This window comes from Penicillium odoratum (genome assembly GCF_028828045.1).
Source record: "Penicillium odoratum strain IBT 22623 chromosome Unknown utg000005l_segment0_segment0, whole genome shotgun sequence".
Taxonomy (NCBI): Eukaryota; Fungi; Ascomycota; class Eurotiomycetes; order Eurotiales; family Aspergillaceae; genus Penicillium; species Penicillium odoratum.
Window position 1 is genome coordinate 725327 of NW_026643147.1, and position 22376 is coordinate 747702.

General features: G+C 48.2%; 10 protein-coding genes across 10 annotated transcripts; 7 read left to right on the top strand and 3 right to left on the bottom strand.

The window, feature by feature from the left end:
• Positions 1 to 153: 153 nt before the first annotated feature.
• Positions 154 to 1149, top strand: N7520_005810 (F-box protein; the record flags this gene model as incomplete). Its single annotated transcript, XM_057139744.1, has 3 exons — positions 154 to 174; positions 223 to 961; positions 1124 to 1149. The coding sequence occupies 3 exons, from the start codon at positions 154 to 156 to the stop codon at positions 1147 to 1149; spliced, it is 786 nt and encodes a 261-aa protein (XP_056993750.1).
• Positions 1150 to 1572: 423 nt separating this feature from the next.
• Positions 1573 to 4242, bottom strand: N7520_005811 (Rad4 family protein; the record flags this gene model as incomplete). The annotated part of the gene is made up of 1 exon (XM_057139745.1): positions 1573 to 4242. One exon carries the CDS (start codon positions 4240 to 4242, stop codon positions 1573 to 1575), a length of 2670 nt encoding a protein of 889 aa, XP_056993751.1.
• A 267-nt stretch (positions 4243 to 4509) lies between these two features.
• N7520_005812 (CoA-binding protein) lies at positions 4510 to 5025 on the top strand (the record flags this gene model as incomplete). Its single annotated transcript, XM_057139746.1, has 2 exons — positions 4510 to 4594; positions 4646 to 5025. 2 exons carry the CDS (start codon positions 4510 to 4512, stop codon positions 5023 to 5025), a joined length of 465 nt encoding a protein of 154 aa, XP_056993752.1.
• A 231-nt stretch (positions 5026 to 5256) lies between these two features.
• Positions 5257 to 6291, top strand: N7520_005813 (uncharacterized protein; the record flags this gene model as incomplete). Its single annotated transcript, XM_057139747.1, has 1 exon — positions 5257 to 6291. The coding sequence occupies one exon, from the start codon at positions 5257 to 5259 to the stop codon at positions 6289 to 6291; it is 1035 nt and encodes a 344-aa protein (XP_056993753.1).
• Positions 6292 to 6899: 608 nt separating this feature from the next.
• N7520_005814 (uncharacterized protein) lies at positions 6900 to 8332 on the bottom strand (the record flags this gene model as incomplete). The annotated part of the gene is made up of 5 exons (XM_057139748.1): positions 6900 to 7175; positions 7226 to 7441; positions 7493 to 7855; positions 7909 to 7974; positions 8030 to 8332. 5 exons carry the CDS (start codon positions 8330 to 8332, stop codon positions 6900 to 6902), a joined length of 1224 nt encoding a protein of 407 aa, XP_056993754.1.
• Positions 8333 to 9169: 837 nt separating this feature from the next.
• N7520_005815 (uncharacterized protein) lies at positions 9170 to 9391 on the bottom strand (the record flags this gene model as incomplete). Its single annotated transcript, XM_057139749.1, has 1 exon — positions 9170 to 9391. One exon carries the CDS (start codon positions 9389 to 9391, stop codon positions 9170 to 9172), a length of 222 nt encoding a protein of 73 aa, XP_056993755.1.
• Positions 9392 to 12359: 2968 nt separating this feature from the next.
• On the top strand, positions 12360 to 12946 carry N7520_005816 (uncharacterized protein; the record flags this gene model as incomplete). The annotated part of the gene is made up of 2 exons (XM_057139750.1): positions 12360 to 12460; positions 12520 to 12946. The coding sequence occupies 2 exons, from the start codon at positions 12360 to 12362 to the stop codon at positions 12944 to 12946; spliced, it is 528 nt and encodes a 175-aa protein (XP_056993756.1).
• Positions 12947 to 15804: 2858 nt separating this feature from the next.
• N7520_005817 (uncharacterized protein) lies at positions 15805 to 17126 on the top strand (the record flags this gene model as incomplete). Its single annotated transcript, XM_057139751.1, has 3 exons — positions 15805 to 15849; positions 15903 to 16359; positions 16609 to 17126. The coding sequence occupies 3 exons, from the start codon at positions 15805 to 15807 to the stop codon at positions 17124 to 17126; spliced, it is 1020 nt and encodes a 339-aa protein (XP_056993757.1).
• A 1072-nt stretch (positions 17127 to 18198) lies between these two features.
• Positions 18199 to 20013, top strand: N7520_005818 (MFS transporter; the record flags this gene model as incomplete). Its single annotated transcript, XM_057139752.1, has 1 exon — positions 18199 to 20013. One exon carries the CDS (start codon positions 18199 to 18201, stop codon positions 20011 to 20013), a length of 1815 nt encoding a protein of 604 aa, XP_056993758.1.
• Positions 20014 to 20428: 415 nt separating this feature from the next.
• On the top strand, positions 20429 to 21374 carry N7520_005819 (putative DSBA family oxidoreductase; the record flags this gene model as incomplete). Its single annotated transcript, XM_057139753.1, has 6 exons — positions 20429 to 20462; positions 20516 to 20594; positions 20655 to 20695; positions 20748 to 20875; positions 20930 to 21246; positions 21299 to 21374. 6 exons carry the CDS (start codon positions 20429 to 20431, stop codon positions 21372 to 21374), a joined length of 675 nt encoding a protein of 224 aa, XP_056993759.1.
• Between the last annotated feature and the right edge of the window lie 1002 nt (positions 21375 to 22376).

Genomic DNA, 22376 nt, shown 5'->3' on the forward strand with positions numbered 1-22376 from the left:
TTCTGATATGGCCTGATATGGCTTTAGAGATAAAAGAACCAAGCATGCGACTTGATCTTCTCAGATCCCGTTATACATTGATTATTACTTATGTATTCCTGTGAAAATATTTTCTCACGTTCGTCGCTCCCCGCTAGACGGCCCTCAAGGACTATGGATGATCTCCCACCTGAGGTAAACCATAAGAGATAAACCTATGGGTTGATTCTAATATGACTCCAGATCACCCGATTGATCCTTGAAAGCTTCTCAATGAAGCACCTCCTGGTCATCACTTCCGTCTCCCGAAGATTCCAGGCAATTGCCATGGCCATACTCGTGTGTCGCTTGCGCCGCTTTCTCCAGCGCGAATACGATAGTGTTTTCTTACGTGTCGGCTGGTATACACCAATGAAAGAAAGAAAGTTGGTCGTTACGTGGGCACATCAAGGGACAGTGGCTCTCGGGAATGAGAAGGATCTACACAAACCAATACCATATACCAAGGAATCAGTACTCCACAAGGCGTCCGAACTGGCCCAGGTAGATACCTGGTACTCAATCTTCCAGCCAGTCGGTCCTCTGAGAGATCCGTGGTCTCGACCATTTGCAAGATGCTGGTATGAGGGGGATGAAGAAGATTGCTATCAGACTCATGTCAATGGGTACTCTGAAGATGATGGCGATTTAGGAGAAGAAGTCACATTGGAAAGTTATGAGGACTTTGTTCAGTTCCGACTTAGGCTGCACCTAGCCGGGCAGAGTGGATTATCAAAGCCCTTCAAGATTGAGAACAGGATAGTCCGGATTTATAAGGATCAACTCAGCCAGTGGAGCAAAGAGCGCAGGGAGTATGTCCCTGAGCTGGTCTGGCTTGACAATAAGAAGACAATTGGTCTTCAAATGACAGTGACACGAAAACAGGGGCAGCACTTATATGAGGAGTGCACCGGATCAGCTACCTATTATGTGAGCCCGTCGGGTGAGTGAATTATTTCACCCCAGAAGACCCAACTTGGGGCCAACTACATCAGCATTGTGGATCCGAACCTCGAGGCTCTTACAGGAGGACGAGACAGCAGAAAAGCGCAGTAAAGAGAACAAGCAGCAAATGACGCTACTTGCTGCTAATTAAACGCACTAGAGATTCAAGAACCTTTTGATGAATGACGAATGACGAATGACGAAAGCATGGCGGAGTATTTGCCTGTTTTAATAATATTGAGATTTCTTATACACCCTAAATTGATATTATCCACTGTTCTCCACCTGGTCACGCATTGAATCATATTTCTTTAGCCTACACATTGTAGTAGGGGAAGCAGACTGGCAGTGTGAACTGACCAAGCACCTGGGCAGTGGTGTATGTAAGTGATACGTTTCAGAGGTTAGACCATCATACCACCTCTTCTGCTAGAGAGTGGGTTCCGGGTCATATGACCCTGGGCAGCGCTCTCGTCCCGTTTAGGCTTGGTAGCACCCGTCCATAAGGCATATCTTCATGGACCTCTGTCCCTCTCCCTCCTCCTTTTCTTCATATCCTCAATATCACACTTCTGTTCTGTGTGATCATCTAAAAGGGCAGTCTGAGCCTCATCCACCCCGACGACGACGTCTGACATTCCTCGGTGCGTAGTCAGGCTCAGCATCATTATCATCTTCATCATCAGACCCATCTGGTATGGAGATTGGAGGTGATAAGTCCTCATCCGAACCGTCAGCCAAGGATTGATGAGAATCATCCACGACGTGCGTCTGCTCATCTTTATGATGCTCAACGATCAAGCCATCATCTCCATCATCTCCTTCGCCAGGTAGCAAAAAGCCACCACCGTGATCCACAGGATTATGATCATGATCTCGAACAGACTCATCGTGGAAATGCCGCTCGTCAACATCATCAACGGGATCCTTCTTACGCGCCACAAACGGGTTATGAGTTTCCCGCTCAAGATCATCATCAGGATCACCTCCATACTCCTCTCGTACACGCTCAGCGATCCGCAACCCAAATAAGAACTTCCGCCAAGTCTGCAAGATCCGCTTCTCAGCCTTCAGCTCCTCACGCTTCCGCTTTTCAGCAGCGTCCGCACGCCATGCATCTCGAAGCAGATCTGCATTTTCGCTCGCCACAACTACGCCCTGGATAACAGGGACTGCCATCTTAGATCCAAACTCGAATCCGGTCACCGCCTCCGCGTAGTCAATTCCGAGCTTCTTGCACAGTCGCACGGTAGCCGGGAGTGGAACGTGTGTAGCGCCTTCGGGCACCATGCTCGGAACGAAGCAGTCTATATTCCCGTAGTCGTTCTTGGGGATCTTTCCATCGCGGATGGGGGGCGGGATGATGAACTCCGTCTGGTCTCGGGCGTATAAGCCTTGCATGGGTTTCTCGCCAGTTTCACGCTGGAGCTCTTCTACCTCGCGCTTGCGGAGGAGGGTTACGGCGCGGATAGGGACGCGTTTTAATGGTACTGAGCCTGGTTGGATCTGGCGGCCTTCTTTGTGCCAACTTTCTGCTGACATGCATTTGACGACGTCTGCCCGGAGGAATACAGGCTCTTCTTTAGCGCGGGCACCTTTACCAGCTATGAAGGTGCGGACGGGCTCAGAGCCTGGTCGGAGGGCTTCCTCACGGCGTAGAAAACGCTCTAGTATGAATTCGGTGGATGTGCGGAGGCTTTGTAGCGTATCGCCTGTTTGAGTTGGTTTCTTCTTCTCTGGCTGTTTTCGCTGGAGATCTTTTTCATCTTCTAGTCTGTCGACCTCGGTTCTTTTCTGGAGGGGTCTTTCGTAGCCGCGCATAACGACTCGAAACCAGTCAAATTCAAAGTGTTCACCTCGGCGGCCTGGTATTGGAATCTTCTCCACAGGCATTCGGAAGCCCTTGGTTTTGCCTGGCCATGTCCGCCTCTTGAGATACCGTGTCGTGACGTCCTTGGCTGTCCCGTCGGCAGAATGCGCAACAACGTAGCATATTACCTGCTTGGCCCGTTCAGCTTTGGCACCGCGAGGCTCAAATGCGGCTTGGAGATCGGCGGTAGGGGCTAGCGGGTTGGACAGCACGATTGGGTCCACGGACGTGATCTCGTGAGTGACAGGGGAGGCAACCTCAGTCCAGTATATTGGGAACAGCAGATCAGCATCGTATGCACTGACTTTCTTTGCCTTAAACCCGTTTTGTTCCGAGTCGGCATCGGACTCTGACTTGTCGGCTGCCGCGGGCTCTTGTTCTGTCTTGGTCTTGGGCGGCGTGTAGATCTCTGCTTTAGTCCAACCAAATCCTAATGGTTGCAGACTTGCTACCAACCTTGCTTCAATGCCTAATGCCCGGATGAGAGCTGTGAAAAGCTGGGCTCCAACATCTCGAGAGCCCTGCATGCTTTCCGCCGTTGCTCGAAATTCTTCAAGATTAGCAATACGCTCCCCGTGACTCTTCGGATCATGATCCTCTTTGTTGAAATCCTTCAGTACAGCTTCAAGTGCAGCAACTGGGCGATAACCATGCTTTCGTAGGCCGGGAGCTGTGATGTGAAACTGTTTCCGCCAATAGGCTACCAGGACCTTGAGAAGGATAATGATCGGATCCCCGCGACTCATGTCAGGCTGCCCGGGTTCCAGTCGCTCTGAGTCTTCACTCCAGTCCTGACTCTTCCGAGCTTTCTTGCCTTTCTTCTTCTTGGGCGGCTCAGGCTTTTTCTCCGGTAGCTCCAGCCCAGACGCAATCCGCCATTTCTTTATTTCCTTGTGAATCCCCTCAGGAAGCTTCTTTCGTAGAATCTCATGGATCTTGGCATCATTGATCCATGAATTGCGAATGGCATTATGGAATAGCAGACACTGGACATGCATGCAATGCGACTGGATGCGAATCTGGCGCTCGATCTTCGTCGGCCCCTTCTTGGGATCCGTCAGATCCACAATTTCAGTCTCATTCCTGTCCAGCGTCAATTCTAGGTCCTGCAACTCCGGAACGGCCAGCGTCGGGGTTGTGTTGGTAGTTTTGGTGTCTATTGCATCTTCCCAGTCTATTTCGTCATCAGACTCAGATTCCTCCTCGTCGTCGGACCCCCCAGCTGGCCCTGCTGTGGCCGCCTTTTCTGAATCAAGGTCCTCGGGGACATCACTGAGTGAAGAGTCGGAATCGGTGGTAGAGTCGGAGTCGGGGACGGGCTTGGCAGGGATATTACGGGCCTGGGCCTGGCGTTTGGCTGGGGGCGGGTCCTCGGAAGAAACGCGCTTGCGGGGGACGAATGGCGGCATGCGCAAAGCAGGCGCAGAGTACACTTAAATAATGAGATATGGTGTAGCTTGTGGAGAGCAAAGTTGCAAGTCGCCGATATCCGGGCGGAGAAAGGAAAATGGAAGGTGAAATGATCATATCGGCAGATGCCGAGGCCGTTTGCCTCCAACATATCTTTCATCTTAAAACTACTTCTAACATCCTGATTTCCTAAATTCCTGGATTCCTGAATTCCTCACTTCCATCTCCTATCTCCCTTCCTATTTATTCAACGGATTACTCCCATCATGGATGCTGTTAAACGATTCTTCTCTTCCCCGCGCTTTGCTGTGGCGGGCGCCAGCAATGACACCACTAAGTTTGGTTACAAGAGTAAATAACAGTAATGTCGGCCTATTATTTTCTAGACTAACACCGATCTAGTTCTCGCATGGTATCACCAGCACTCACTGCCTGTAACACCACTCAATCCACGAGCAGCACAGATCTCACTCCCCTCGCGTGCTTACGATACGGTTCCCTCACCTGCCGGGCTACCCTCGCCCACGCAGACCTCATTGTCCGTGGTGACACCCCCGCCAGTGACTCTGAAGGTACTTCAAGAAGCCCATTCTGTGGGTATCCCTGCCGTCTGGCTGCAACCTGGTACCTTTGATGACCATGTATTGGAGTTTGCGCGGGGACACTTCGAGGCGGTGATCGCGGGTGATGGGGGCGAAGGTGGAGAAGGCTGGTGTGTATTGGTGGATGGTGATGATGGACTTGAAGCTGCTGGAGTCCAGTGGACAAGTCAAAAACTATAGATATTTGTTTGTAAATAAGTAGATAGAAGCTAGGAGGTGAATAAAGGAGTAAAGTAAAAGAAATGTCTTAGATTTGATGATGTTGGGACAAATCATTTGTATTCTTCAGTCTACTTTTTAGTTGTTTTTTTTGTTTTCCCTTTTTACCAGCCACATCTTTTATTCTTTTTCTTCCTTTTCAACTGAGACTTTCCCTTTTCTCCTTTCCCTTTCTCATCTCATGTTACAATAATGCCCGATATGTCTGCACTCTTTCAGGCATCGCCACCAAAGGTTGACTTCGCCAGTGCACACTCACAGCTCTTCCAAGTCCCCGCATCCTCCTCGACATCCTCTCTATACTCGCTGTCCATCAGTCGCAAGCGATCCCGCCGTGACACAGAAAAGCTCTCGTCCAAATTCGACTTTGATGCCCCCATCACCACTTCACCGCTCTTTCACACCGATCGCGCCGGAGTCGACGATTTCAGCGCCGAGTTCGACTATCGTCCAAACCGGTACCGCGAGTCTTTCCTCCCACCGTCTCTATCCGCGAGTTTCGACTATTCTGGAGCCCCAGAACCTTCCGGCACGAGCCGTAAGCGCAGCAGACGCGACTCATGCATAGCTTCACCAACCGACGATGACCCAACAGATACTCCAGTCACAACACGCCCCGGCTGGGGACGCACCGTGATCAATGTGGTCGGCAAGGTCCTCGATCTTTGCTGGTCGGGTGCATTTAGGGGTTTCTACGCTGGTGGTGGACAAGGCTACGACATGGCTGCAGGCACCCCGGCGCCCTGTAATCCCAACTGGAAATCCCCATCCAAGACGGAGAACGAGAATCAGGTGTGCCGAACGCCCGTTCCTGGACAGTATCCCGAGGATGAAATGGATCGCAGCTGGGTCGTGGTTCCTGATTCCACCGATTCCTTCACCGACACCACCAGTCCATGCGTAAAAGCTCGTCGAATTCACCAAGTCTCGAGTCCGCGTCGACGACAGGCTATAATGCCTAAATTAAGCAAAAGTTCGAACCTGACATCCATGCGGCCATCTACTCCATCGCGCAAGCCAGCGCTTGGTTCGCCACGGTCGAAAGATGGGCCAGGGTCCGCCGAAATGCAACGATACGCGGCACGGGTGCGGCGTAAGGAGCGGGAAGAAGATGCGAGTATTCAAAGACTGAATAAACAGCTTCAGGCGATGATTCGCGAAGGAAAAGAGGCGTTGGGGACAACAGTGGAGGTGGATGATATAGACTTGGACTTTGACTCATCATGAGCAGGGTAGTTGGTTTTGTTTGCTTCTATACTGCTTTTTTCCCTTTGGCTTTGGCTTTCACGTTTAATGATCCTGATACCCCCAAGGCCACTAGCTTCCGAGTGCTCTGAACCAGAAACAATCAGCCTATAGCGCTGAACGACTTACGATCTCGGTGTTCTTTTCTTTCTTTCCTTCTCTATTTCTTTGTCATTAAAGTAGGCTCTGCAGTTTAGCTAAAATTGGGCGATCTTCACCAAGTTGAATACGAACAAGTTTGATGATACATGTATATTTTATATCTGGGGTTGTTGCTGAATCTTTAGACAGGATTAGAGCATCCCCTTAGTATAGCTACCACGAGGTTTTGTACTCAGTATTGAGCAAAGATGTACGAAAACAAACGATGCATAATGAAGGAAAGAAGGACCTGCATTTCGTACTAGAGCCATAAAAACACGAATATACCCAAAAGTTCATCAAATTCCAAGAGAAGACTAGAAAGCCAAAAACATTACATATAAGACCCACCAACTCTCATCAGATTCTGACACTAACTCACTAGAAAACAAATACAGTCTTCAAGAAAGTAAGCGACTCAAAACCGAATATCTCACTGCGACAACGATCTAGTGATGCTTCTGATGCAGGGCAACATAACCAGGCCCATCATGAGGCCCAGCAGCAGCAGATCCAGCAGGAGAACCTGGTTGACCAGGAGCAGCCCCAAAGCTACCATCACCCATCTGAGGGGAGTCACTCTGACCAAGATTAGGACTCTGAGGAGAAAGAGTGTGGGTAAGCTTTCCAAGAGGACCGCTTGAGAGCAGAACGTCGGTCAGAGTAGAGCCTTGGATGGGGGCACCGCCGCGGGCCTCGAGCGTGGTATCACGTCGTCCGTTCATCTAAATCATTTGTCAGATACATGATTGGACTTTGGGTTGGGAGTACATACGGGAAGAAGTCCGACACCGTGGTGGGCGTTACCAAAGAGCGCACCGAGGCCGCTTTCACTGGCTAGTTCAGCGAGGGGGTTGGCTTTGGCAGGCTTGTTAGGCTTGTTGGATTTTTTTGGGTCCGGTGCATTGCTTGCAGCGTTGGCGTTGTTGAATGCGTTAGGGCCATCGGACTTGATCTCCGGAGTCTCCTCGCTCATACCACGGCCAGCTACCTGTAGGTTCTTTAGTTGCTGGCATGTATTTTCTTGGGGATCGACACTTACCGGAAATGAGATAAGACTCTCAGCGGTCTCCAGGCCGGCACGGAAGCCAGCAGCGGAGCTGTCTGTGGCGGTTTCTGGGATAGTCTGAGCCAGGCTACTTTCGCCGAGAGGGCCAAATGTGTTCATGCTACGGCGGTGGTTCTGACCGTAGTTCTGGCCCTCATTTTGGCCGTGGTTCTGGCCGTAGTTTTGCAGGTAGTTCTGGCCCTTGTTCTGTCCGCGGTTTTGACCAGCGTTCTGACCATAGTTCTGTCCAGCGTTTTGTCCATAGTTCTGTCCAGCGTTTTGTCCATAGTTCTGTCCGTGGTTCTGTTCATAATTCTGTCCGTAGTTTTGACCATGGTTTTGACCATAGTTCTGACCCTTTATATTCAATGTCAGACTTTATGATATAGTACAGCGCGTGGGAAACATACCTCGTTTCCGAAGGGCAAGTGGGAGCGAGCCTCCTTGTTCGGGGTGTTTGCTGGGTGAGCTTGGTCCTAAAAAAACTGTCAACTATCTACCCAGTGACTTTAATAAACAGGGTCATCATACTCCACCAAGCAGTTCATCAAGGAGCGGGATATGAGAAAGAGTACCCGTGATCGAACGCGACTGTTTGGCACTATTGCCAAAGAGCTGTCCAACAATAGGCAACTCATCAATAAGATTGCCATGTCCGCTGGACTTCTCGCTTTCTCCACGAGGAGTCAACTCCTTGAGGAGACCCTTCACCACATCATTCACCGCGCCACCTTCGGTACCAGCGCCGATGAAGTTTCCACTGCCAGCCTGGTAAACCGGTGCAGCTAAACTCACAGCTGTAAAGAGTGTGAGAGCATAGGTAGTCTTGACCATTTTGCTTGGTGTCGCTGAATATCCTTATTCCTAAATGAGAGTGAACGTCGCGTGCGACGAGTTTGAGAGAGAAAGGAAAACGGTAAGTGAATGTCGTCGGAATGCGAGCCAACGAGGGATGCGGGAGGCTGGTTTGTCTTATACTGCTGATCCCTTGGGTGGCATTCTAAGATTACTCGGATGAAGGGGTTGACAATCAATGGTTGGCCCCTTGTTCCTCATACGCGGTACCTAAACGCGTGTTCATTTTGAAACACCCCCTCTCCTTGAGAATGTTGCTCTCTGCACGTCTCTTGTTGGCTTGGTGCTTGGAGTTCCGATGAGAATGCTCCGATGCTTGTTTGGAGAACATAAGTCGATCATGATTACAGGGTGAGAATGCAAGGGGTTCTTGTATTGCATGTACTGTAGAGGTTCAGGATATCATGTGCTAAGGTCATAACGCGCTTGGATTCCTAAAAGCTAACTGTGGAAGCGGGACTCTTAGCTAAAGGAGATGTCACACGAGTTCTCCATGAGTGGCTTGTTCGCCGCAAGAGCCGTTCTTGCACAAAATTCCTCAGACATGGCCATATGGGGGTCAACTAGTGGGTCCTACTAAATATCAGTAGGCAAATGACTAACTGATGCTTTCTGTAGGAAAGCAAAAACCTCGTCGTCAGTGATAATCCCTCTATGGGTGATGAGGTCGGCATATGGGGTTGCAGACAGTTTCCGTATCTTGTGTAAAGGGGGGTTTGCAGATAATTTCCATATCTTGTGCAATGGGGATGCTGGTCGAGACGGAACTTTGTGGCCCGAAGACAAGGCCACGATCCAGGCAACAGATGTAGGGACTTACGCTGCCGGGCGAGGTCCGAGAACTGTCTCTTGGACTGGCAAGTTCACGATTTCGTCATAGATCTTTTGGTCGATTTGGCCTATTGCGATACGGTCGCTACCTTTTTTGTCTGTACAAGCCAGACGAACCGCTGGAATGTCACACCTTCGCATAACAGTGATTGTGCCGCCTATAGTAGCGGGTGGGATGATAACGTTCTGCTCGAACTCTATGTTCATCGCTGTGAAATGCAAACACTTGTTCGGTTTTCATCGGTTCTTAGGATCATCTTTCTCATTGAAGTAGAAAAAAGTCTCAATGATCTCAAAATCAGTCCTCTTGTACCATTAGGGTACGGTGATATGGGCCGATGTGGACATACGAAGGGTATGACGCACGATGATTACCAAGTACCCGAGGAACATGATTCCCGAATAGCGATCCCATCAACACGTAGCTACCGATTTGGTACAGCCATAAATTCCACAGCATTCAGCCATAGGGGGCAAGCCTTGCGGAGCTTGCTTAGCACGCAACGCACTAGTGCTGTCAAAAGGAACCTTGTAAGACTTCAGCTCTTGGGATTTCTGAACCAAGCGCAGAATGAGCACGAAAGCGTCATCAAGGATTCAATCATCCGAGCAGGGTTGGTGTCGGCAAACTTGGACAGTTCCTTAAAGGAATGTGCTACGGTAGTGCTAATGATCAGGTTGGCTGCATCAGCTGCGGCTGCGTCACGATGGGCTTGGCAAGTGGTGTTGGCCTTCTGGTACGCAGCGATGATCTCAGCGATAGAACCGTCTTAAGGGAAGACGTTCTCCTTTGTGGCGTTAATGCGGGCTTTAGGCGGCATGATGATGGATCGAATTTATTTAGAGATCAAAGAAACCTCTGTCAAAGCTCTCAAAGTCATAGAGAATTGGTGTCAAAGTGAGTTCAAACTGAAGTAGAAGTAATGTTGGCTGATATAGTGGGGGAGGGGGGAGGAAGAGAAAGTCGAGGTATTTATAGGCAGGTAGCAGGCAGCCAGTAGTCGGTAGCAGGTACTGGCAGAATATATATAATGCTGATCTGAAGATTTAGGTATGTAGTTTTTTATTGAGAAAACCCCTGTAACTGCCTAGAGTGTATCTCTTTAAATCTGAAAGGACCGGTTCGCTGCGTGCTGAATTTGTGATGAGTATTAGACGCGACGGTATAAGCCTTATGGAGCAGATGAGAAGGTGTCTCTATGTCCCACGAGGAATAATCTTAGTCGTCAAGTTGGTGCTCTCTCGTCTTGGTAGGGGCAGGTGACTTGCCGCGCAAACTATGTTTAGTACATGGATGTTTAAGCTTGGTAGTGGTGCGCTATAATTGCACCTGCCAAATGTGGGCCGACATCATTTACCGTGCCTTCTACTTCACGTCCCCAGAAACAATTTCCACCTCTCAACTCTTACCTCCAATTTCTTGTGTGATTCAAATCATTGCCAAGCCACGACAACTTCCATTCGGCTGTCGCCGCAAGTTCAGCGGATCCAAAGAAGTTCACCCTATTCCGATGTCTTCACGAATGCCCCTGTCGCTTCCTCGCCTACACGAGAAAATACACAGCACCGCGACCTCACACCCTCTCATGCTCACCCTGATCTCAACCGATGGGAAAATCCTGGAAGTTGGGGTGCACGGCACACCAACGACACAGCTCCGTTTACACTATGGGACGCAGAGAATCGCAAATTCCGTTGGCCAAATCCTCAGGAAATGCAGTGGGTTCGCGAGAAATTCGGTGATGGCAGCCTCGGTCAGTCGGGTTGGTTTATGTGGATTGAGACTGCTAGCCCCTCTCGACCAATCCCTCTGACTCTCGCATGTTTGCCGGTCATGTTTGTTGGAATCGGGGCATATCCCACCGAAGCGCTTCCAGAGACCAATTATCCATACTCGCGAATCGAGGACCCGTGTCCGGCCGTAGCCTGGCCCAAAATGGCATCTCCAACAAAGGAACAAAACATCATTCTCCTCACCACTCTAGAGCCTTTTGCAAACATCCGAGCAGTTTTGTATTTGCCGAATTGGACCATCGTGGAGCTACACTATGGCGATGGCCGAAGCTATGAGCCGCGAACACACCCACGACTTCGAATTCAGTGGTACCTTATCAAGCTTTCAAATTTTCGTTTTCGATACGCATTTTCAATTATGTATACCTTTAATATACTTATATAATGCACTATAGCTAAACGGGTAGATGCTTGGGTAGATACTGAGTAGGTAGTAGAGTAGGTAGTAGAGTAGGTGCTAGAGTAGGTGCTAGAGTAGGTGCTAGAGTAGTTAATAGAATAGGTTCTAGAGTAGATATTAGAGCAGGTACTAGAGTAGGTTCTAGAGTAGATACTAGGGTAGATATAACTAAGTCTACCTAGGTAGGCTATAGGGAGTATGATTTAGGTAGTTGGCTCGAAGCTATGACCTATGGGTATATATGTTCCTGATCGGGTTAGATAGGATGTATAAGAGTATTTCAGGTAGTATATTCAAGCCTTCGCAATTACAACGGAAACTATACCTGACGAATCTATCGGTGTGTCTATTAATAAATACCACCGCATAAATGAAGTTCAGGTACTGGCGAAATGAAACCCTTCTAGACCCTTGAGCTTGCTCAATTGTCTGTTTCTAACATAGGGTCTCGTGTGTAGCTTAGACCCTATATTGGTATGTGTAGCTCGCCCTAGCGCCATACTACTGTCAGTAACATCTCCACAGGGCAGCTTGTGGCACAGATGAGGAAATTTTGGTTGCGCTACGGCTTTCTGTCCAATTACGAGGGGACTATGTTCGTCAAGCGAACAGCCAATTTTTCCTTCCGCATCTCCTCACCTTTTCAAGCCCTGCACACCGATTTGTCTGTCCGGCAGTGTTTGCAGGGTTCTGTATTCTTGCCGAACAGGCGCATGATTACACCGAGGATTCAGACTTCAAGGGGGAGCGAGTAAGTGGCATTCATTTTGTGTTGGTACATATCCGCTAACCTGAACTACCAGCTTCGAGGTCAGAATGGTCACCAAGCTTCTGTCCGCCAGATCCCACGAAGAATTTCTGTCGCTGAAGTCCATGTCGCTGAAGGCCGTCTAGTGATCGGACTGACAGGGAATGTTACCCCGAATTCAATCATTCTCAGCGGCCAAGGAGGGGCGCTTACAATCTTGAATTGTCTCCCAGATGATTTCAAAACCCGGCCAGACAGACAAGGCTATCTTCGTGATTGACCAGCAGGGAACCTGCTACATCGCAAAGTGCTGGGGGCCCAGACATGAGCGGGCGTACGTATACTATTGACCACTATTGTCCTGGTTCTTTCTCACTTCATGTATCATTCTAGGTCGAATACGGAGTGTACTGTCTACGAGGGTCTATCAGAGTTACGACCTGGAGGTTACGATGTGTTCGTGAATATGATACTCGCTGGGAACATCCTATGCTCAAATTTATCTCCTGGCGAAAGGACAATTGCACTCCCCTATAAAGTTGGACAGGTCCTCACCCGTATTTGGAATGATCTTAATGACCGCGAGCGAACTCACGTCCGTGAGGAGTGCGAGAAGGCAATCCACATTTTTCGGTCTTTGTCAATCCGCGTGCCCGATATTGGAAAGCACAATGTTCCTTATGAAAGGAACACAGCAGCCGTGACCATACTTGATTTCAAAACTGCCATGGAATGTCCCCAGTCAGAACATGTACCGTATGTGGAGCTGCTGTTGCTGTTTGGGGACCCTGTGATGCGTGGACGCACGAGTGGTGGGTAGTAATGTCATGTCATGCTGGTACTGCGCTTGCTCTTACTTGTGTATTTTATTTTTGATTATTTCAGAACTCCTCAAGCTCAATTCAAACTTCGAGCTGGCTTCTTGAATTGATGAAACAAACTTCTTCGCAATGTTAAAGGACTGCGAGGTGGCCACCAATGCGCCGACCTCACAGTGACAGCAAAGGAGTCCATCGCTAGCAAGTAAAGCATGTTATGATGATAAACACCACAACTCGAGAACGAATCATGTGCACGGTTTTCCGCGCGGATGTAGAGACACATTTCCCGGTCGACATTTGAGCGGCGATGGGCTCTTTTCTGGCGAGCGCGACTTCCGCAAGCCAGGGCTCTGCGGCGCCACTCCAGATGGTGTGATCAAAGTGAATCATTTTTCCTCCCCACGTCTGCGGGCGATCGAATAATGACAGGAAACCGGCTCGAGAATGAGGCGTCGGCCGAATAATTTCGAGGCCGGCGGGTTCAGCCTTTTCAAGCCAGTCACCATTGTCGCTGTCGCTATCACCGTCGCTATCGTCGTCGGCATCAGCAGAAACATTTTAGAGGGCTGCGATACGATAGAGTATCCATTGCACCTCGAGAAGATCCAACGATGGCAGGGAATATTGATCTGGGTCTGATGTCGTGAACAGAAGTTTCTTACCAGATTCGAGCACTTCCTTTGTATCGCCACAGTACAGGAGTGAGACTCTATTTCCTAGAATCGGGGGCCGTGGTAAGATCTGGTTTCGTTCCGACCAACACAGCCCGTAGCTGTGTCTTTGGATCTCTCCGCCGGTGTTGAAGCGACGTTCATCTTGCCTTTGGAATCACTTTCCTTATGCTGGGCACTTCAACGGACGATTTTGCTAGGCAGGACCTTTAATATTCGAATGCGGTTTACCGTTCATCCACTCAGTACAAAGCAAAATAAAATCTCCTGCCTTAGAGTATGATGCGATATGTATACTCCTCCCTTTTATGTGTTGGGTTTTCGCATCAGTGTTATATGCGCGTTTTTAGAGGGATGGCGCACTTTTGCGGTTAAAAATATTCTGAGCAGAGCGAGCCCTCGCTGGATTACCAACAGAGTAGTTTTCCGAAAATTTCGACACCATTTCTGGAGCCAAGAATAAGATTGCATAATCAGTGAAGGTTGTGAATTAGGTAAATATTTATATGGATTTAAGTCTTGATTTTTCGGTATCTCCCAAGGATATGCAAGTGACTGGTGACTATAGGCTTTCCACCGCTCAAAAAGCGCGGCGCCTACTTAGGTATTAGACCACACCTCCTACTATATCTCCTACTCAGTCTCCTACTTGGTATCCTATCTAGTATTCTACCTGCTTTCATACCGTACAAGTCAAATGGTCAAAGGGCTCTCCAAAATTATAAATCGCGGTATAGAAAGTAAAGAGAAGAGAAGAGAAGAGAAGAGAATAAAAATAAAACATATAGAAAAAGGGGGAAAAGGAAAAGTTAAGAGGTTTCGAATGTACATCTAAACTATCTGTAGTATACCTAAGTAGAAGAGCGCTACTGAATCTATGTAAGTTTAGTAGTTTATAGCTTCTATAGAGAATATTATATCTAGGAAGTATTCAAATCAAAGTATAAATTTATAGAGACCCTTATTATATTAACTGAGCAACATAGTCGTAGTCAAAGTTAGAATATCTAGAAAAAACTCATTTGGTCTCTGGATCTTTTTAGAGCCACATTTACTCATCCAAGGCCGACTGGCGCAATGGTAGCGCGTTAGTTTCCGGTTATCAGACTACTAAAGGTTGCAGGTTCGAATCCTGCGTCGGTCGCTTACTTTTTGTATTTTTTGTGATTTTTCTCGAAGGTTCAGCCACCTAGATCCACCGTGAGGATGATCTTTTATTGGTTGCATGTTGAGGTTCCAGGGATATTCTGCCTGGCTATTATTCCCACCGCCTTCAAGTATACCTGAAGGTTCAGTCACGGTGAGGATGATATTTTTTTTTGATTTTGTGTAACGCTGATGGGCATATCCCGTTCTTATGCCTTAGATCCTTTTTCTTCTCCAATAACACCCCCAAATGACCTTTCGACTTCTCTCCATATCACCTCTATTGGAGTATACGGGGTCGGGTCAGCTGACCCCCTCACGTTTGTCAGCGCTGCATGTCTTTAGCTAGATCTCTCTCTCTCTCTCTTTCTCTTTCTCTCCTCCATACCTCTCGGAATAAATATCCTGTCCCTTTCTTCTGTTTCCACGCTACTATGTAGCCCTTTCTTCCCTTGGACAGCAGATCAGCTGTCGACAACCTCCCAAAAAGCTGCTCAGCTTGTTGATGTACCGCAATACCCACCTAGGGTAGAACAATCCGTTTAAGAATGGTTGTCTAAGCCTTGAAAATCCGGAGCGAGTCAAACTTCATCGAACTGCGATTAGAAATTCACCTGGCTCCACGATTCTCTTCTATATGTGGCCGATGAGTATCGGCTGGCTTACGGGAATGTGAGGACCCACCCCGCGGAGTTTTATGAGTCCGTGCACCAATCGAAGTACACCCTTCTAAAGAGGGGCCGTACATACGAGTTTATGAAATATATTTTAATAAAGTTAAGGATCAAAAGCTTGAAGTGACATTTGTTTTTTCAGGATGGGATGGGTTCACCACGAACGCAGTCAGCTTCGTGGATATCTTCGATCCATTCTGTTCACTTCCCACGAAATCCAATATCCGCGTTTACGCTAATGTTCCTCGCCGATTCCACGAAGTGAATATACTCCAAGCATGCCAGCTCTTCCATGGTGAGCTGGATATCGATGCCGATGAAAGCCAACTAGAATTCTCAACTGCACTATTCGTGAGGAACTTTCTCATGATAGCAGGCGCAAAAAGCGGGATTTCGGAGTCAGTACGGGAGGTAAGATATCATGAACCAAGACTTAAGGCTTCGTACATACTAATATTACATAGCTTCTCGACGTCTCGATGCACCGGAACTCCCACTGGGAGAACCCGTTCAAATATGGATGTCGAGACCCGGATTGTTCAGAGCGTTCCAAGAATACCGTCGTGCTGCTTCTTCATGTGCATCATAAGCATCCAGAGCTAGTCACATTTGATGGCAAGGCCCCGGTGGTCGAATGTGAATGGTGTAAGAAGCCATTTTCCCGCCCTGATGCATTGGAGGCGCACCGAAAGGTGTGCAAAGCCATCCCAGAGTACACGCCGCCTGCGAAGAAGCCAAAGCGCGCCCCTCGTGGGGCTCTCAAGGAGCTGAGGGAGGCGAGCAATCGGCAGCCCGGGGGATCCGACAATGGGGCCAAGCTGTACCATCAGCTAAACGCAGCCGATGCGCTGCGTCTACCCCGGGTAGACGCAGAGTCCCCAGTGATTTACCGCGGTGAAGTCCTCTATCGCTTTGAAGGGTGTACGTTGCCAACTCGGTTTGTAGGGCCGTCGAAACTCCGCCGACACTATCTCCTCAACCACCAACTCTCTTACCGCCCAATACCCGAAAGTGGGGGCGGACGCTCACGAGCAGCATGCCGCTGGACTGGCGTGGCTTGCCAGAGTCGCCCATTTTGGGAAGGAGAACGCAGGCGAACCTCCCCCCGAACCAGTGCTCTGGTAATGCCTTGTGGGGCTGACTTTGTTATTTTGTTTTTTATATTTACAGTCGATATATTTTCTCCGACTCGAGCATCAGCTACGCCTGACTTGTTTACATCGCGGAAAGGCTTTTCCGTCAAGCCCCGCTCTGCAGCTGTCGATGACGATACTAATGTTACCATCACTGCACCCGCTACCGACAATTCGGACGGTACCGATCATAAGACCGTCCCTACACACGACGCCCCAACGGGAATCCTCACAGGCGATAAACCTACGGATATTACCGCGAAAAAGCCTAAGCCCAACGATATCGCCAGGATCTCACATACCCAGGATAGCGGCGCCTCCTTCGAGCTAATTCACTCCGCAGCATCCGCCGCTACTGGCACTGGTAAAGACCACAAACCATGGGCACCGATCAAATCAAAGGTTCGATTGGACATGGCACGCCCACTGCACGACGTTGTCTACAATCTGAGTTGTTCTATGACGCTCATTGACCGCACTATGGTCGCTTTTACAAGACGAATTCGGGAATTGGGTGTTAGTGTATTTCCGCAAGGACGATGGGGAGTATACTAGGGGGAGGAGTATTTAGTACTTTTGGATATTTCTTTCCTGGTTTTCTTGCTTTCGAAGGGTTGGGGATTGGCGGCGATTTTGTGCTATAGACCATCTTAAAGGCTATGAGTATTCTTATCAGTCTCTTACTTGGTCTCCTGGTTAGCCTCCTACCTAGTATTCTCCCTGGTATCCTACCTAGTCTCCAACTTGGTATCTTACTTAGTCTTTTATCTACCTACTTCACGAAGAACTAGATCCGCAGATATTACAGGTGTATGAGCTATACCCTGTCTAGAACGACTCCCCTACAAACAAGCCAAACAGTATGGTTGGCAGGAGATTCGGTCGGCTGTCCGGCCACCTCATCTCCCCTTAAGTCAGCCACATTCACTTCACTAAAACCGTGGACGAGCATGGACTTACGCAGAGACGATACTGATGTGATAGAATTTTTTTATAACAATTAATTTACTCGCCCTACAAAACGCCAGAAATCTGATATAGTCGGGCACTCCACCTGTTGGAAGTCATTTTCCTAATAAGAGTAACATAGGGTAGTATATTTAGCAATTCAGATAAGCAGTCATGATATGCAGATCTCGACATGCATGACGATCACAGTCAAATTCCATATCTTATCATTCGTACCAAATTAATAAACTCTCATCCATCCTCATATTTATCTTACTACCCGGTCATCGTCAACAATCGGGAAGCCGTGCGCCATGAAATCTCTGTTCGGGCCGAAAATTCTATTCCATATCGGATAATCTTGAAATCTCTTACGCACTCTACCCGCTTACATTCGGCAATCAACGCCAAGTGTTGCTCTTATCCAATGAGAGCCGCGCTGGATAGAAAGCTTTTACTAATTTAAGAAGATACCGAGGCTCACGGCTATTAATGTGGGTCTTCAAGTAACCGTGAATCCTTATGGTGGCAAGGATCCCAATTCTTGTTTTCATATTGAAAGCTCTATCGGATCTGCCCTGAGACTATTTTGTTGAAATGGTAGGATCATATCGATAAATCAATTCAAACAGAAGTTGGGTAATTGTCAACAAAACACTTGGCAAGGCAAGCTCTCACTATGACAGCTTTCAACGGGGGCGAGGCCTCGCTACCCTCCAAAATCCCTTTCTGGCGTCTGATTTTCGATCAAAAAGTCATCACGGAAGAAGTAGCTAGATACCCTTATGCGGGATCTGGCACTGAAGATGATCCTTACGCAGTTGTCTGGATACCACGCGATCCTCGTAACCCGATGAACTTCCGCACAGTCAAGAAATGGGCGATTACGATCTTAGTCTCATTTGTCACACTAGCAGTGGCCTTGGTATCATCCGCTTATTCAGGTGGAATGAGTCAGATCATTGAGGATTTTGGTGTTGCAGAAGAGGTAGCCATCCTTGGAGTATCGCTCTTCGTCCTAGGATTTGCCATCGGCCCTCTGATCTGGGCACCACTTAGCGAGATCTTCGGTCGTCGTCATATATTCACGATTAGTTTCGCATTCTTGACTGCTTTTAATGCTGGTGCCGCAGGATCCAAAAATATCCAGACCCTCATCATTCTCCGGTTCCTGGCTGGCTGCTTCGGATCTTCGCCATTCGGAAATGCAGGCGGCACGATCGCAGACCTGTTTCCAGCCTCGCAGCGTGGTATTGCAATTAGCTTCTTTGCCGCAGCGCCGTTCCTGGGTCCAACAATTGGTCCGATCATTGGAGGCTTCCTTGCTACAGGAGCTGGCTGGCGCTGGGTCGAGGGATTCCTCGCTGCCTTTTCCGGTGTGCTCTGGCTGTGCATTATTTTCCTGCTCCCAGAAACCTACGCTCCGGTTCTTCTCCGTCGCCGAGCCGCAAAGCTCTCTGAGATGACCGGGCAGGTATACCGCAGTAAGCTTGATATTGAGCGCGGGCCGGTGCCAATAGGCAAGACGCTTAAGACGGCCCTGTCTCGCCCATGGATGCTATTATTCCGCGAACCGATCGTGCTTCTTTGTTCTATCTATATGTCGATTATTTACGGAACGCTCTATATGCTTTTCGCCGCTTACCCGATCGTGTTCCAGGAAGTCCGCGGTTGGAGTGAAGGCATAGGCGGCCTCGCTTTCTTGGGTATTCTAGTCGGAATGCTCTGCGCTGTTGCTTATACCTTCCCAGAGAATACGCGATACGCAAAGAAATGCTCCGAGACAACCGATCGACTCGCACCGGAGCTCCGACTTCCTCCCAGTATGGTCGGTGCCGTCGCCCTCCCAATCGGACTCTTCTGGTTCGCTTGGACGAACTCTCCCAGCATCCATTGGATGGTATCCATCGCGGCCGGTGCTCCATTCGGATTCGGCATGGTTCTCGTCTTTCTAAGTGTATTCAACTACCTCATCGACTCGTATACGATCTTCGCTGCCTCCGTCTTGGCAGCTAACTCGGCGCTCCGCTCGTTATTCGGCATGGCCTTTCCGCTTTTCACCACATATATGTATCAAAACCTAGGCATCCACTGGGCGTCTTCCATCCCTGCATTCCTATCGCTGGCTTGCGTACCATTCCCATTTATCTTCTACAAATACGGAGCTCAGATCCGCCAGCGGTGCACCTTCGCTGCTGAAGCAGATGCGTTCATGCGCCGGCTCGCTGAGAAGAACCAGGCAGAGATTGCCCAGGAGAAGACGGAGACGACTGCCACGGCTGCAGATGGTAACGATAGTGACAGTGATTCTTTGTCTACTGTCCCATCGCGGATTAGCATTAGCCGACGTATGTCGCGTGCGTCGCGGGCTTCTCGACAGTCTGGACGATCATTGCATCGCACTGCTACTGCGACGCAGTATGAGGAAAATCCGTACGACCTTGACTTGGTCAATACTCGGCAGTCAGCTATCAGTGGCCATCACAAGAATTAAATGGCGCATGCGTGGAATTTCCGCATCATCGTACAAATTCCTTGATATTGAGTTGAACTGCTGGTAACATGTATGAAACCGGTAACCAAGTGGAGGCTTAGCACGAGCGAAACAGCTGTGCGATCATTTGCATAGAAAGTTATATTTTTAATAATACCCAATAATACTTCGAGATCACAAATTTAATTCAATTAATGGTCGACAAGATATGTAGTGCTTAGTTAGTTCTCAAGCGCTTCATTTTACTCATTGCCGGGAATGCAAATTCCTGATCACTCATCAACATTTGCTCCACAGCCTCGGCCCATCTCCACCTCGGCCTAGCGCAGCCATATAACAACCCCTTGAACAATACACCGATCACACCATCAGCAGATTTCCCAAGGAATCAATTGGTGGCGCAAAATCAATCACAATGACAAGCAAGATAGACGCATACGTTGACTGTGGTAAGATTCCAGCCCGCCGCAAGAAAGCGCAATTGCATTGCTAATTCCACTAGTCTCGCCATACTCATACCTAGCAGCGCTCCACCTGCAGCGGAATCGAAAGGCACTAGAGTCCCATGGAGTGGAAATTGAGTGCGTGGCACGATACATCGGTCTAACGGGATAAGCTAATGATCCAATCCGATGGTCCAGGCTCCATCCGATCTTCTTAGGAGGCGTCAATGTTGCCTCTGGTACTGAATCCGTAATTAAGCCCCAGCTATCTGTTGCTAATGCATATTCAAGGAAATAAACCTCCGTGGACATTACCCGCCAAAGCAGCATATGGCAAATTCGACATGCAGCGGGCATGCAAGTACTTCGATGTCCCACCAATCAAGACACCTGATTTCTTCCCTATCCTATCAATCATGGTGAGTACCCACTATCCACACAGTTCAATTTATACTCACCACTCAAAAATCCAGCCCCAACGCTGCTTGATCTATATCAAGAAGAACCACACCCGCGAACAATTTGAAAGGACATTCCTCTCATTATCAGAGTGGATGTACCACAAGAACATCGATGTCAGCAAGCCTGAGAATCTGGCTAACCTCCTTCAGAGCCATGGCTTCTCAGATGAGGAGATCAAGAAGATCTTAGCTGCGGCGTCTAGTCCGGAATATAAGGAAGCGCTTACGGCGAATACGCAAACAGCACTCGATCTGGGGGCCTACGGAGCGCCCTGGTTCTGGGTGAGGAATCGAGAGGGCAAAGAGGAGCCTTTCTTTGGTAGTGATCGGTATGACTCTAATTTGACTTATTTATCCTTGGAGATTTCTAACTCGTTCTAGGTTCACATATATGTGGCAATACTTGGGGTTGCCGTTCCAGGATATCGCTATTATTGGAGAGAAAGCGAAACTGTGAATTTGCTTCCAAGCTTTTGGGAAGTCCCTAAATAGTGGATAGGATCAGATATATATTTGAGCTACCTACCTATGCTTATAATTTATGTGACACAACAAGTGGACTTCAAAATAAACACCTTTTCACGAAACTACTGGAATGAAGAAGGAACCGAATGAAGAAAAGAAACCACAATTTCAAACGCCTGTATGTCCGCGGCTTGGAATAAATACAATAAATGGAGAAACACATAAGTCTCATTTGTATGTATCTGTTTGAAGAAGAAACGTCATGGTCAGTATTATTCAGAGTAAAGACAACGAAATTAAATTAAATCATGATCGCCTTGATAAGTAACACCAGGAAGAGCAACATATTTATCATGATGTCCTAATGAATATAGCATAACCGATAGGAGCTAAAAGATTAAAAAAGCTTTAGTGAATTTAACAGCGGAACATGGTAGACATGATTACTCGATCTGAAAATAAGGTTGAAGTTCTTCGTTTGCCAGGCGTATTCTTTCATAAAGCTATATACAAAATGCAAAATCCATTTAATAGTACGAAGGTCAAACATACATGAACAGAGAGGGAAGAGGGAAAGAAGATGATATGCCTGAGCGTACCTAAAGCAAATGTCAGAGACTTAAACAAGATATATGAAAGATCGGCTGAGACTTTCGATCAAGACCTTCCATAACAGAAACATTTTGCATATGTAATTAAATTTAGCCATTGCTAAGGTTAGAAAGAGTCCATTGATCTTCAATTTCGTTATGGAGTATGGAATTCAGGTGACGCTATGTTTACTCCAGCACGTGCATTTCTAGATGCCTCTCTCTCTGTCTTCATATCTCCCTCTCCTTTTCAGAAGTTAGATGTTTTGATCTTCATTTTGTTTCCATGCTTCATCTACCCCTCTATTACTGACACCGCAGACTTTTCCTTTTTTCCCCTTCTCCTACTACTTCACTTTTCTCTCTTTCTGTTCTATTCCGCTATATTCCGAACCCTGTGATCA